General features: G+C 35.4%; 1 protein-coding gene across 1 annotated transcript; it reads left to right on the top strand.

Moving 5' to 3' along the window:
- Window positions 1–1,426: 1,426 nt before the first annotated feature.
- On the top strand, window positions 1,427–13,359 carry LOC104277694 (matrix metalloproteinase-16-like; the record flags this gene model as incomplete). The annotated part of the gene is made up of 2 exons (XM_009874416.1): window positions 1,427–1,549; window positions 12,990–13,359. Coding segments are annotated over 2 exons (463 nt in total), but the record flags the coding sequence as incomplete, so codon positions are not given.
- Window positions 13,360–13,917: the final 558 nt, after the last annotated feature.

Below are 13,917 nucleotides of genomic sequence, written 5' to 3'. Positions count from 1 at the left end.
ACACACACACACACACACACTCTACTCCTTCATATTACAAATATTCCATGTTTTCTTTTCTACAAAAGAGTATGATTTTCTTCATTTTTACGTATACTGAACCAAGAATATCTACTGGAAAAAAATGAAAGGTGGTTGGCTGCTTGGAGTTTTTTTGAGTTTTTGTTAGCTGTGCATATTTTAAAAGGAGTTTTCACTGTGAGATGACATTTCAAATGACTTTTCTGTCATCCAGTCATACAGACATAGAGCTACTGTGTGTATATTATTAAACAATGCTTATATGCCATTTAAATGGTCAGAAATTCATTCATGCAAGCCCAAATATAGGATATGGCTATTTTTATGGTAAATACCTTTGGAAAACAATAGCTTTTACCTCAGTAATTATTTGGCATGATAAAAATGAAGTCAAATAAACTCAAAAAATAACAGAAGAGATTTGTCTTTTATAGTACCTTGTTCTGCAGCTATTCAACTCATACAAAATAATAACTTCAATTGAGTCTTGCTCACTTTTACTCAAACTAAATAAAACCTTACACTACAAGTGCGACACAGTTCAATGATACTGCTGTTGAATTCATGATTTGGACTTAGATATCATCCTAAATTTGGCGTATTTGAAATGCTGACAAATTTTAAGTTTTTGAAATACTGGATAACATTGAAACATTGAAGTCTGGAGCATTTCTATGGAAAGTCTGGTGCTGCTGAAATGGCCATTTTTATTGTTTGTGATGTAGACCTTTTCAGGCTCATTTTGTGCAGAGGATTAAATAATATTAAGATGAATTCTTGAGTTAAATATCACACACTGGGCATGCAATGAGATACTCTGTTGTGTGGAAAGATAGTAAGACAGAAGAACTTACTTAATAGTATCATAAAGTTAGCAGCTTCAATACCTTGAATTAAAAAAAAGGACAAAAATTCTGGCAGTTGACTGGACTCTTTGACTGAAAGAACCCATGGCTTGTTTCAGTATGACAATGAGACAAAAGAGAAGGATCACAGAATACAAATATAATTTAGGAACTAATGATTTGACTAAGTCTTTGTTTATACACTTTAACGTTACCTCAGCAAGCAAGCTAGTAATACAGTTCATAATAACCTGGGATGAATCAGAATAAATTATTGACTGCAAAAGACTTGTCCAATTGTCAAGTCTTTGTTTAGAGGTTGTAGCAAAAGAAAACTAAGGAAAAATAACAGCAACGAAATTAGTTTCTGAATGTTGTGGGATGCAATGAAGTTGCACAAGCTCTAGTTTGTTATTGACAAGATAACTGTTCCTTTTTTTGTGTAGACACAAAATTGTTAATCCTATACTTCAAAAAGTATGATGTTTGTATTAGTTGTATGCAGTGGTTATGATTTTTTCTTTCATGTTGCTTTAACTATGTGCTGCTGTTTCTTGCAGCTGGATGAAGAAGCCTCGCTGTGGTGTGCCTGACCAAACAAGAGGTAGCTCCAAATTTAACATTCGTCGGAAACGCTACGCGTTAACAGGACAGAAATGGCAACACAAACATATCACTTACAGGTACCAGAGATATTCATATAGATATATAAGTGCAAACTTCTAAATTAAATGTATATAATTTTCTGAAATATTTTTCAATATTTTTAGAAGTTTATTATTAATATGCGATACAACAATGCTGATTTGGATACATCTTGGATAAGAATGTATGTCCTATGTTAGAATCAAATTATTTTCTTGGATTAAAATTGCATGACTTTCATAACTGGTAAATTTTCTGAAGCTTTCAGCATTGATTTAACACCTAATATGTCCTTAACCTTACTTTTGAACCCGCTTGGCAGCTTCTCAGGGAACAATTGCACTGAAACTAGAAGCACTGTAATGAAACACAGCTCTCTAATTTCAGTATGTAAAATAGATTATAGAAAGGAATCAGTCTCTGCGAAATGTAGGTGCCTACAGGTCTGTTCTAAGTACAAATGAATTTGATTATAATTTGGTGAGTCACTGACCCAAGCATTTTGTGCCTACATGATTATGGGCATAGAGGTATGTGCGGTAGTGTACATCTGTGTAACTGGAGTCTGGCTTGTAGTTTACCCAATATGTCGCCTACTGTCAAAACTGGTCTTCACAAGGAAAGTTAGATACAAACTGTAATTGCTAGAGCTCTGTCAACCAAAGAAAATGTCATGTATATAATATGAAATTCATAATTTGTCAGCAAACCAAGTATTCCAATATAGCCTGTTTGAAAATTTTCACAGCCTCGCTGGGATTCCTTTAATATCTAACAAGGATAAGTTCTGAGAGATAAAATAGTTTTCAAATTCATTAGCCGGTAACATTATTCATGAACCCATGTAAGTAATAAATTTTAAGTTCATAAGGTCTAATGGTCATACAGACTGTTCTGCATACCACAGTGAAGATACAATTTTATTAGTAACTGTATCAATACTATGGCTTATGTCTGAACTGGAAATTTCTGTTTCAAAACATTACACATTGATACAACTTTGAGCAATAGAGAACTGACTGTTTTGAAATTATTATGTCGCGTTAGCTGGAGTCCTTTATTGTTAAACTAAATGTAATGCATAGTTGGTTAGAATAAGAATGCTCACCTACAGCACTTTACATTTACCTGCATTTTAATGTAGTGTTTGTGCACACGTATGACAATGTCACTACACCTGCAAATACGGTTTTCTATCACTCTGATTTGTACAAAGTCTGCTTCTCTATTTCATTACAGGGTTTTTTACAACGGTCTGAATCCTACCACTTGTGTATAACTTCTGCACTGTCACCTAAGGCATTATTCATAATAACAAACGAGGGTGCCTGGTATTAAACTATGTGGCAACTATCTAGTAATCTTTGTCACTTTGAAGAATTTATAGCAATCCTTTACCTCCTGCCTTCTCTCTTGTACAATGTTCACTCTCTCACTTTGACAAGACCTCCAGTCAACCAGAGCTTTGAGTTACAGACCAAAAGACATTTAAAGTAGAAAAATCAAATTTTGTTTGAATAAAAATATGATATTAATCTTTATGACTTTAAAAAGGACTCAAAGCAAATAGGGTCAACAAAAATAGGAAAAAAATGAGAAAAATTGTTTACATGCTTCTCCTCACCTGCTTTTTTCTTCCCAGCGATTCCCTGCTTACAGGCTTAATAACTAGTTAACTGAATGACATTTTAAGTTGCTTTGTTCCTTAAACTTTTGATAAAATCTCTAGCATCACTTGTCTGCTCAATTTTTCTCAGTGACACTTCTCAGTCTCTTTATAACCTGCAGTTTTCCAGCTGCCCTCTGTGTTTTGCTGCCCAGTCTGAAGGGTGCCCACTAAGCAAGTTTTATAATTCCTCCTAAGAAAGAGTGATTGCTCCCTTCTTAGAGTGTCTGCTACCTCTTCTACCTTTCTGGAAACGAAACCCCTCAAAAACCATCCCCAGAACCATGCATTGCTGTTAAATAGGTGCAATTCCAGTACTGAGGGGAGCCCTTTGGAAGAGACCAAAAGCTACATTTACCACTTACTATCTGTATGGCTACTTGGTCTTAGAGCATGTCCTCAGATGGTCTATTTAAATGAAATAATTATCACTTCAGGCAAAACATCTAGACATTAATAATAGAAAAATAGAATTGAGATCACATATGAATGTACTTTAAACTGTGTCTACTTATGTACTGCATTACTTATCCTTTCACTCCCTCAGGGAATGCAGCCTTCCTGCTTATCTGAACTGGTGAATAGGGTGCTTGTTAGAATTTCTCTTTCTAATGAGGTCACCCATAAATATTACTTACTGCATCTTTTCTGCCTGGTGTAGTTCATGCCAGTATACTTTGTAAACATTATTAGTAGATATGTTGTATATTAACATGAATTTAGAAAAAGAGAAATAGAAAGTGATTATTTGAACCTTTTTACCATCCAGAAGAGCATAGGTGTGAAGGAGAACATATAGAGTACATGAAAATTATAGTCCCATTACAGAACAAAGACCTTAATGGTCTTGCTTCTTTCTTAGTGTTTTAGACCATATCAGATTACACAACAATCTCTGAACATTACATAGAATGAGAGAAGAAATCTATGAAACCTATTAAGGGGGTTTTATTTTTTATATATATTTTTTTAATGGGATTGTTTACAAAGCCTCTTACGAGTCTCTCATAAAAAAACAACACACTTTTTCTTTTGCTAGGGAGGTAAATCATCCAGTACTTTAAAGAAGGAGCACCACTGTGAATCAATAAAGCAATTAGCTTTATAAAAACAGAACATAAATGTTTATATGTCCTTTTTAGACAGAGAGATATTGAATATAAAGTCCTCCTGACCAGAATTTTGGACATAATATTAATGATTTTAACTCCAGCAGGCAGTCATTGGCCACTTGCTCAGATTATTCAGCTGCAGAACAGTTTTGCAAATAACACTGAAGAATGTTATCCAAAAAGCCAGGCTTTGCCTTGAATTACAGCCATTACTTAGAACTCATAACAGTTTAAAATAACATAAATAATAATTTAAAAGCTATTCTGCTTTACTCTGCTGTCTTGAGGAATTAAAAAAAATGATTATTTGGCAATATGTAATTCTTTAATTGGTGGAGGAAACTTAACTGTATAGATGGTCAATGGCTTCATCCCAAACCAATTAGAATTAATTTAGTCTTTTTCTTCACTTAAGTGGACATTGTTTAACCCCTAGATTACTGTCATTTTCCTTTCTGAAAAAGCTGGTTGCATCCTGGATTTCAGCTCTCCAAAAACTCACAGAAGATGAAAGATTTGGATATGTCTGACATTATACTGTCCAGTTAAATGAATTAATGCTTACTGGGAGCTTCAATATGCAATGAAAAGTCCTATCTGACTTGTTAAGTACAGACTATGTTATTTCTATGGTCTGGATGATCCATATTGTGTGCAAAAAATAATATTTTGAGTGTACTACCACAGAACAATATTTACAAAATATTTCCAAATCAATGAATTTTGCACTTTATTAATCATACCTGTCAAAAGTCAGTATATGCTGAATCTCCTTGATTTCAATTTGCTCATGAATGAAGAAAGGTCACCTCTGTGTCTATACTGGAGTAATAACACAAGCTTTGCATTGTGATGGCATTCATACCATGTGAATTTTGAAAATATGACTATACTATTTCAGCATCAAGACATGAGTATATTGTCTTTCCATAAAAAATGAAAAGCAGAAATAAGGGAAACAATGATTATCTGTTTTTTTCAGAGATGCTGAGAATGTCCTAACTTCAACAAATCTGTGAATAAATAAAATGTTGGAAAGCTTTTTTCAATACACTACCAAAGTTCTATGCTTTAATTCAGTTGTACCTTTGTAGTGGTTTGACTCTGGCTGGAAGTCCAGGTTCCCACCACAGCTGCTCTGTCCCTCTCCTTTCTCAGCTAGACAGGGGAAAGAAAATACAACAGAGGGCTCATGGATTGAGATGAAGACAGGGAGATCATTCGCAGTTACTGTCCCAGGCAAACTAGTTGATTTGGGGAAATTAATTAAATTTATTAGCAATCAAATTAGAGAAGAGTAGTGAGAAATAAAAGCAGATCTTAAAATAACACCTCCCCCCCACCCCTCCCTTCTTCCTGGGCGTAACATCATTCCCAATTTATCCACCTCCTCCCCCCGAGTCGTGCAGGGAGTCGGGGAATGAGGGTTGTGGTCAGTTCAACAGATGTTGTCTCCATTACTCCTTGTTCCTCCAGGGGGTACTCCTCATTCTTCCCCTGCTCCGGCATGGGGTCCTCTCCTGGGAGACTGTTCTCGACACACTTTCTTCGATGTGAGTCCTCTCACGAGAGGCAGTTCTTAACAAACTGCCCCGATGTGAGTCCTCTCCATGGGATGCAGTCCTTCAGGAGGAAACTGCTCCAACACAAGTACCCCACAGGGTCACAAGTCCTGCCAGAAAACCTGCTCCGACATGGACTTGTTTCTCTCCACAGGCTACAGGCTCTGGCAGCAACCTGCTCCAGTGCAGGCTTCCCACAGGCTCACAGCCCCCTTCAGGCATCCACCCACTCCAGATTGGGGTCCTTCATGGGCCACAGGGGAACATCTACACCCCATCACACCCATGGACTTCAGGGGGACAGCCTGTCTCACCATTGTCTTCACCACAGCTCAGGGGAATCTCTGCTCTGGTACCTGGAGCACCTCCTGCCTCCCACTTCTTCACTGACTTTGGTGTCTTCACATATTCCCACTCCTCTCTCTTTCTCTGACAGTTGTTGTGGTAGAATTGCTTTTTCCCACTTCTTAAATATGTTTTTGTAGAGGCATTCCCATCATCACCATTAGGCTCAGTCTTGGCCAGCAGCAGGTCCATCTTTGGAGCTGGCTGGCACTGGCTCTGTCAGACGTAGGGGAAACTTGTAGCAGGTTCTTGCAGAAGTAGCTCCTACAGCCCCTCTCCTACCAAAATGTGGCCAGGAAAACCCAATACAGTCTGATTAATATATTTCCAAACATGCCAGAAGCATTCACAGAATTGGGCTGCACTTTGAGATTATTTATTTCCCTATGTATATGTGAGGCCTACAAGACCTTAAAGCAGTGGAAATACCTAACTATATGCTCTAGAAGCACACCCGACTGTCTTCATTTGGTGACAAATTTTGTAGTTTTAGCGCCTCTGTATCACAGAGCACACAGTAATATGGAAAATGCACGCAGATGTATATTGAGAACTGATACCTCGAGATACAGAAAGCATTCTTGAGTGTCATAGTGAAGAAGTTTTCAGGGTTCTCTGAAAACAGATATTTCTAAAATGATCCACCTAGGAGTTCTTACCATTCCTGAACTAGAGACAGTTATATACATTAGTATTTCAAATCCCTGAATGGAAGAGGGGAAAAACATGTAAAATACACTGATAAAAAGAGAATAAATTACACTGTGGTGATTCTAAAATTTATGCTATAAGAAAAAAGTCTAGGTAATTGTACTTGAGAGAGAGGATTCCTATGTTACAATCAATTAAGCCTATTAGTTGTGGTTTTCCATGGCGTAATTAAAAAAAAATAATTTCCTCACTAGCGTCAGTCTGTTTGATATAAAATTTGAATAATCATAAAATCATAGAATGGCCTAGGCTGGAAGGGACTTCAGAGATTATTTAATCCAACCTCCCTGTCATGGGCAGGGACGCCTCTCAACTAGATCAGGCAACACATGGCGACCGAATGGGAATCGAGCCCACGGCCATGGCGTCGTCAGCGCCGTGCTCAACCGACTGAGCTAACCGGCCCCCTAATAATGTAAAATATCAGTTAAAATTTCTCTAATATTGCTTCGTCATTCCTGAAATAATTAAATATTTATAATCAATATGCTGTAACTGTAAATATTTATGCTTCATTTTATTAATTTTAAATTAATTAGTAAACTATAACATTTATCTGTTGAGTATTTTGCTAACCTTTGTTTTGTATCTTGCAAATCTTATCTTTGTCACTTCTCATCTCCCTTTAATGAATTACATGGACAATATTATCCATGAAACTGAAGATGCAAGAGAATTATAAATTCTTTCCAACATGACAGCAATGAGTTGACTTTTAATGTGGTCACAGAACAAGGAAATGAAAACCAATAGTTCAGACTTGGGTTTAATCAGCTGGAACTGGAACTATATGAGCACATTTTAGATCAGAAACATTCTTAGGTTGTAGCTACAAAGAGTTAGCAAAGTGAGAATGGAAAGAGTTGAAGCTAAGAAAACCTACATCAGTGAGAGATTAATGAATCAACTTGATAGCAGATATCTCTAGAGAAATGATGGTGGAAAATGACATATGCCTTTGGCCAGAGGTAATCTATTAATTTCAATAACAGTAAGAGTGCGATTAAAAAAACCCAACAAACTAAAACCAAACCAAAAAGGTTTATTTTAGATTTGCTTTACAGCAACAGTAATGAGACAGTAGTTTTAACAGGTCATTTAGATTTAAGCTGTGTTTCAATTCATAAAATCATAGAATGGCCTAAGCTGGAAGGGACTTTAGAGATCATTTTAATCCAGCCTCACTGCTGCCAGGTACGTCACCTCTCGACTAGATCAGGCAACACATGGGGACCGAACAGGAATCGAACCCGCGACCTTAGTGTTGTTAGCGCCATGCTCAACTGACTGAGCTAACCGGCCCCCTTGAGTGTTTCATATCAAATACAGATCTATAGTTGATTTAATTCAGATTACTGAATGCATCTCCTTACTTACTAAGTTGAATTTCTTGCTCTTTTATCTTCTACATCCTTTCTTTCTTGAGAATAGGTTTTCCAGTTTGCGGCTTTGCTCCAAGGAAATGCTTGAATGTTTGAGAGAAATGACATTGTAGAAATATTTTCCCCATTTATATTTAATTGATATATTTCTGTTCTAAAACAAAGAGAATGCCATCTTGCATCTTACCTAATAATTCTAAAAATACTCATTAGTGTGCAGTCTAATCAGCACAACAAGATAGTGGGATATTGTTAATCTTGTACTCTGAATGGAATGCACAAATGAGCATAGAACCAATTTAAAAACAATATTTATTATATGTAGTGGGCAATAGAAGTATCAAAGTCTACAGGCCATGAAGAAGTCTGTCCCTGAGTTATTACAACTCTTGTGGAGGCCATTACTGCTAAGATAAGCAGTAATAATAAGCTTTATGCATTTTGAGCTTTATTTAGCCTTTCTGCACTGCCTCTTGGGTCTAGCTTGGGTCAGAAGGGTTGATTTTTATATATAGAACTGAAGTTATTTACATGAAAAATATAATGAGCTGTTCTAATGACAGCTGAGGAGGAAAAAAGGAAATAGTGAAAGTTAATGGCAGATATGTGCTACTTAACATACTGTATTTAAATTTCAGATGACTGATTTTACACAGCTAAGTGAGGTATATCCTGACAGCCTTGCAAGGCTCCTGAAGCTGTTGCCACCAGAAATGTGTCACTGGAACATGGATAATTTTTTTGAGGATATTTTAGGGAAGGAGGAGGAGGAGATGGAAAACCCAAAGCTTTTCTAAAATCAATAGGACTCAGAATTTCAGAATAACAGTCTCCAAAATAAGACTTTTCAGGCATCTGTAGAAATAGTAAAGCAGTGTAAAAAGTGCATGTAACTAGTGAAATCTTATTCTTCTTGTGCAAGAGATGGAATTTTAAGCTGCAAGGCCTAAAGCAATTATCAGGTTGAAAGCCTTGTTTGCGTCAAACAGCAATAATAACCACTGTGTAAAAATACTGTATTCAGTTGATACAAGGCTGTGGTTGTCTAAGAATAGCATATTTTAAAATATATACAAAGCATCATTCAGCTTACTAGTTTTTTAAAAAATTACGTAGAGGTAAATGATTCATCTTATAGATTATCTTTTCCTTACTAAAATACTTTTCTTTTAAAAGGAATTGTATGTTCTTCAGGCTCTTTATAAGGTTGCCCTTCCACCAAGCTGGTCAAGGTCATCATTGGATCCTTCTCTCTACTAACTTTTCTGTGAAATTATCATTAAACTTGGAGGTTAGGAAAGTGTTACTCGTTGTGATGGCCTTTGTCTTGCTATTCTGCCACCTTGCAATAGGAGTGATTCTGATTTCGCATGTCCTCCACTTATTTTTATTTGAGCTCCATTATCTGAACATGCTGAGTGTAAGATAACCCATTACTCTTTTTTTTTTTTTTTTTTTTTTTTTTTTTGTTAGCAGTGACAGTTACTACTACTTCAAGTCACTGCTGGCTTTAAGATGAAGGGTGAAATGTAATAGAAAAGGATTTATTTAAGACTTTTTCTATTGTAGTGATATGTCTAAACTGAAGACAGAATTTTAAGAGATGAGTCCTAGAAACTCTGGTAGTTGATACATTGTCTGTATGGATTGATCTTCTTACTGTACTTCACCTTTGGGGATTATATCATCAATACTATGAAAGAAATGTAAAATAAGTTGGATTTCATATGTCTACATTGGTGAATTACTCTTAGAAAAGTTCCCAGCTAGGCAACTTCAACGTTCATGTTACACACAGTACTGGAATTTGCCCTTATATAGCTTATATAAATACTTTTGTATTGGAGTAACTACTGATTTATTTAATTTATTTTAGAAGCTAAATTTTTCAGTATAATCTCACCCTCTCCAGAAGGTGGTTTTAGAAGCCAGAAATCTGTCATGTTTCAATACAGTATGTATGTTTTGAAAAATCTTTTTTCTTTACAATTAATCTTGAGATGTAGGATGCTATTTCAAAAGTAATTCAATAGCTGAATCCCCTGGAAAAGGTCTTCCATCATAGGTAATCACCCTTGGTTAATGTGTGTGAATCTAGCACAATGGCTCAATTTTTCATTTGTAATCGATGACTAAAACTGATTTTATTTTTCTGAAAAAGAAAGAAAATGTAAAGTGATAAGGTTTAAAACATGAGTCAAACCTTTTATATCAAGCAATTAATCGATTTACCAGCAATACAAAATTCCAGTCTCTTTTACTTGTTTCCTCATAGCACATATAGGAGTGTAAGACCATACTTTGGCTCTGTTTCCATAACCCTAAATTGTGACTTTGAACCAATACTAAGATTCCAAAATACAAAACAATAAAAAAAACCAAACTGTATCTTTCAGATGAATTTTTCCTAACCAAAGTACCAGGTTTTTATTCCATTTTCTATGAAAGCCTGTTGTTTCATTCACTGCATTTATTATATATAGTAAATAAGAGAGGCTTTAATCGTTCAAGAGCACACTGCAGGATCAACTAAGAGAAAATTCATCATTCACAGTATTCTTAACATAGCAACAGGGTAGCTGTCGTCAAGTTCTTGTCAGCGGCAGGGTGAGTGTGACTTACTTTGTGAGGTGTTCCCATTTAGTGCCACATGACACTCTGGTTGTAAAGTACTATACATTGTTAAGGGGCACAGGATGAATGGTTTTTGAACTTGCTAAGTAAAATATCTCAAAGTAATTCACAAAGGAAGAAGCTGTCAGAAGAGGGTTCTGCAGGAACTGATAGCTGGTCCAGTTCATCCAAGATTTTTTTAATCGCCTGAAAATCAACACAAAACTGATCACAGAATTACTGATGTGTAAATAACTATAAAGAAAAGGCATCATACAAAGCAATTTGAAGCACGTAACATTTACACCGCATAGGGTGAGGCTGTGCCTGTGGGTCAGAGGACTCTTCCTCTCTGACAAAGAGATCAGTACAACAGTAGTTTGTAATTCAGACAGAATTAGTTTTTAAAGAACAGTATAAAATTGGAGTGAGTTCAATAAGTCCACAGAAAATATTTAATAAACTGGAGAAAATGTCTTATAATAAGAGATTTTAGAGTTCAAGCTTGATTTGAAGGAGATGACAGAAAGGTAATGATTTGCAGTATAGAAACATTTTTAAAATGTCTTTTTTTAGTGTGATAAAATGTTCTTAAAGCTCATGTATGTGAAAGAGAAAGGCAGAACAAGAACCAAAGTTACCAGGAAGACGAATAGGAAAATAGACTCAAGCGTGTAATGACTGTTTAAATCATCTCTGGAAGAAAAGATCGAGGGAAGCAGTGGATTCTCTACAGTATATTATTGTCTGATCTGTCTTTATATCTTTTTGGAACATGTATGACTTGTATTATTGGACTCAATACAAGAATATTTTAGAGTGGTAGTCAAAATAGTAACTTCATGTTTTCTGCAACGACGTATTAAAAAAATATATATGTGAAGCCAAATCTATAAAATTAACCTTTAAGTATTTCTTTCCATTTATATAAACTTACAATATGGTATAATCAAGCACATTCAATGCACCAGACAAATCAGTCATTCCAGGTTTATCCATGAAAATATTTTTGTTCTCCATTAACATGTCATGCTGTGTAAATTTACATAAATCTTACATATACTCTAGAACTATGCAATTTCTGAAATTTGTGCTGTGTATTCAGTCAAGCACATGTCAAATGAACAAAAAGCATCTGGTTGCAGTAGTTTCAGAACAGACAGAAACCTAACAGAGTTTTTGCTGGCCATATGAATTGAGTAAAAATGATGGAGGAAATTGGATATGTCTGAAATTGATTATTGCCATTCTTTTCTTGAATTCAATAATAAATAAAGAAGTTTGAGGGGTTTTTTTGAAAATGATTCCACTGTAATTTATGAGTAACTGTGACTGAACTCAACTGCACTTCTGGGTTTTTTGCCTTTCTCTTATGTTTGTCATTTGAAGAATAGAGACTGAAATTCCCATTTAAATATGTATTTCTGAATTAACACATAGTTATCTTCTGTAAAAGGATTTCTCTGATGAATTCTACAGTTTTATGCAAGATTTATAGAAGTAATCAGATCATAAAAGGACCTCTTAGCCTGTATTGAAATAAAAATGCTTTGTTTCTGATAAGGAATTATCTATCCAGTTACAAATGCAACAAGAGCTGTTTTTAAGTCTTTGTGAAAACTGGTTGGTGGTCACAGCATGGAGCTCCACTATTATTAATGGACTCACTAAGAAGTTAAAATTTCATTTAACTGAAAACATTTTTCCTTTGATCAGAAATTACATGCCATTCTTTAGCTGTGATGCATTCTAATTGTGGTCCAGGAGGTAAACAGTCAGTGGTTGATTAATCTGGTTATCCCACTGTTAAGAATTTTTCGTTTAAAAATATTTTTAATCTTATAAAAATAAGACTTTTGTACTGCTGAGAGTAACCTAGCTAACATATAAACTCTAGCACAAAGGACTATGCACATTGACACAGTAATTTCACACTAACTTGTTTAAAAATACTCTTGTCAAAAGATATAATACCAGACTAAACCCTTTTATTAAAAACATAGTGCTATTAATAATTAGTGGAAAATTAATGTAAACAGTGTCACCGATCTGTTAAATTTAATCTGATATTTCTCTGTTTCTTTCAGCATAAAGAACGTCACTCCAAAAGTAGGTGATGCTGAAACTCGTAAAGCCATTCGCCGTGCCTTCGATGTGTGGCAGAATGTAACTCCTCTAACATTTGAAGAAGTTCCTTATATTGAATTAGAAAATGGCAAGAGGGATGTGGATATTACAATAATTTTTGCATCAGGTTTTCATGGAGACAGTTCTCCCTTTGATGGGGAAGGAGGATTTTTGGCTCATGCATATTTCCCTGGGCCAGGAATTGGAGGAGACACTCATTTTGACTCAGATGAGCCGTGGACTTTGGGAAATCCCAATCATGATGGTAAGAGAAGATTTCAGTTTAAACAAAATAAATAAATTTTGTTTTATGGCGTGAGTTTTCAGATAGCAGAAAAGTTTCTGTCTAGGTTTAAGTTGCAGCATGAAATTAGAAACCTTTGTGTTCTTCTGAACTGTGGAATTGGACTGTGGAATATTTGCATAAACTACTTCTATTCTTGAAATTATTTGCCATATAGCTCTTATTTATGTTTAGAGGAAATGTGGAATGATATAAGAAAGGTTAAGAGCAACTTAGGCTAGCCACCAACACAATGGATACCAGTGTGCATAAAATCTAGTCTTCTCCAGCTTTTCGGTATGGTGAGGCGGCATTTAAAGTCAACTCTTAAAGACACCATTCCAAGAACTTTTGAATGTCTTTTGTTAATTCCAGCAATAATTCCAATTTACTTAAGTTGTACTGTTCCCAGTAGTGAAATAAATGACTGCATAGTGCAGTTGACATAAGGTAAAGTTTGCTAAATCAAGATGAAAGGTAGTCTTTAAAGTTACTCTTCACAGAACTATAATCTGGCCCTTGCTGACCTCCAAGTTCATGTGACAAAATTACTGCCATTATCTAGGAAACCTATATAATTTCTGCAGAACAATATCAATTAAGAG

The sequence above is a fragment of the Apaloderma vittatum genome, unplaced genomic scaffold (genome assembly GCF_000703405.1).
Source record: "Apaloderma vittatum isolate BGI_N311 unplaced genomic scaffold, ASM70340v1 scaffold22138, whole genome shotgun sequence".
NCBI lineage: Eukaryota > Metazoa > Chordata > Aves > Trogoniformes > Trogonidae > Apaloderma > Apaloderma vittatum.
This window is presented reverse-complemented; position numbering and strand designations above follow the sequence as displayed.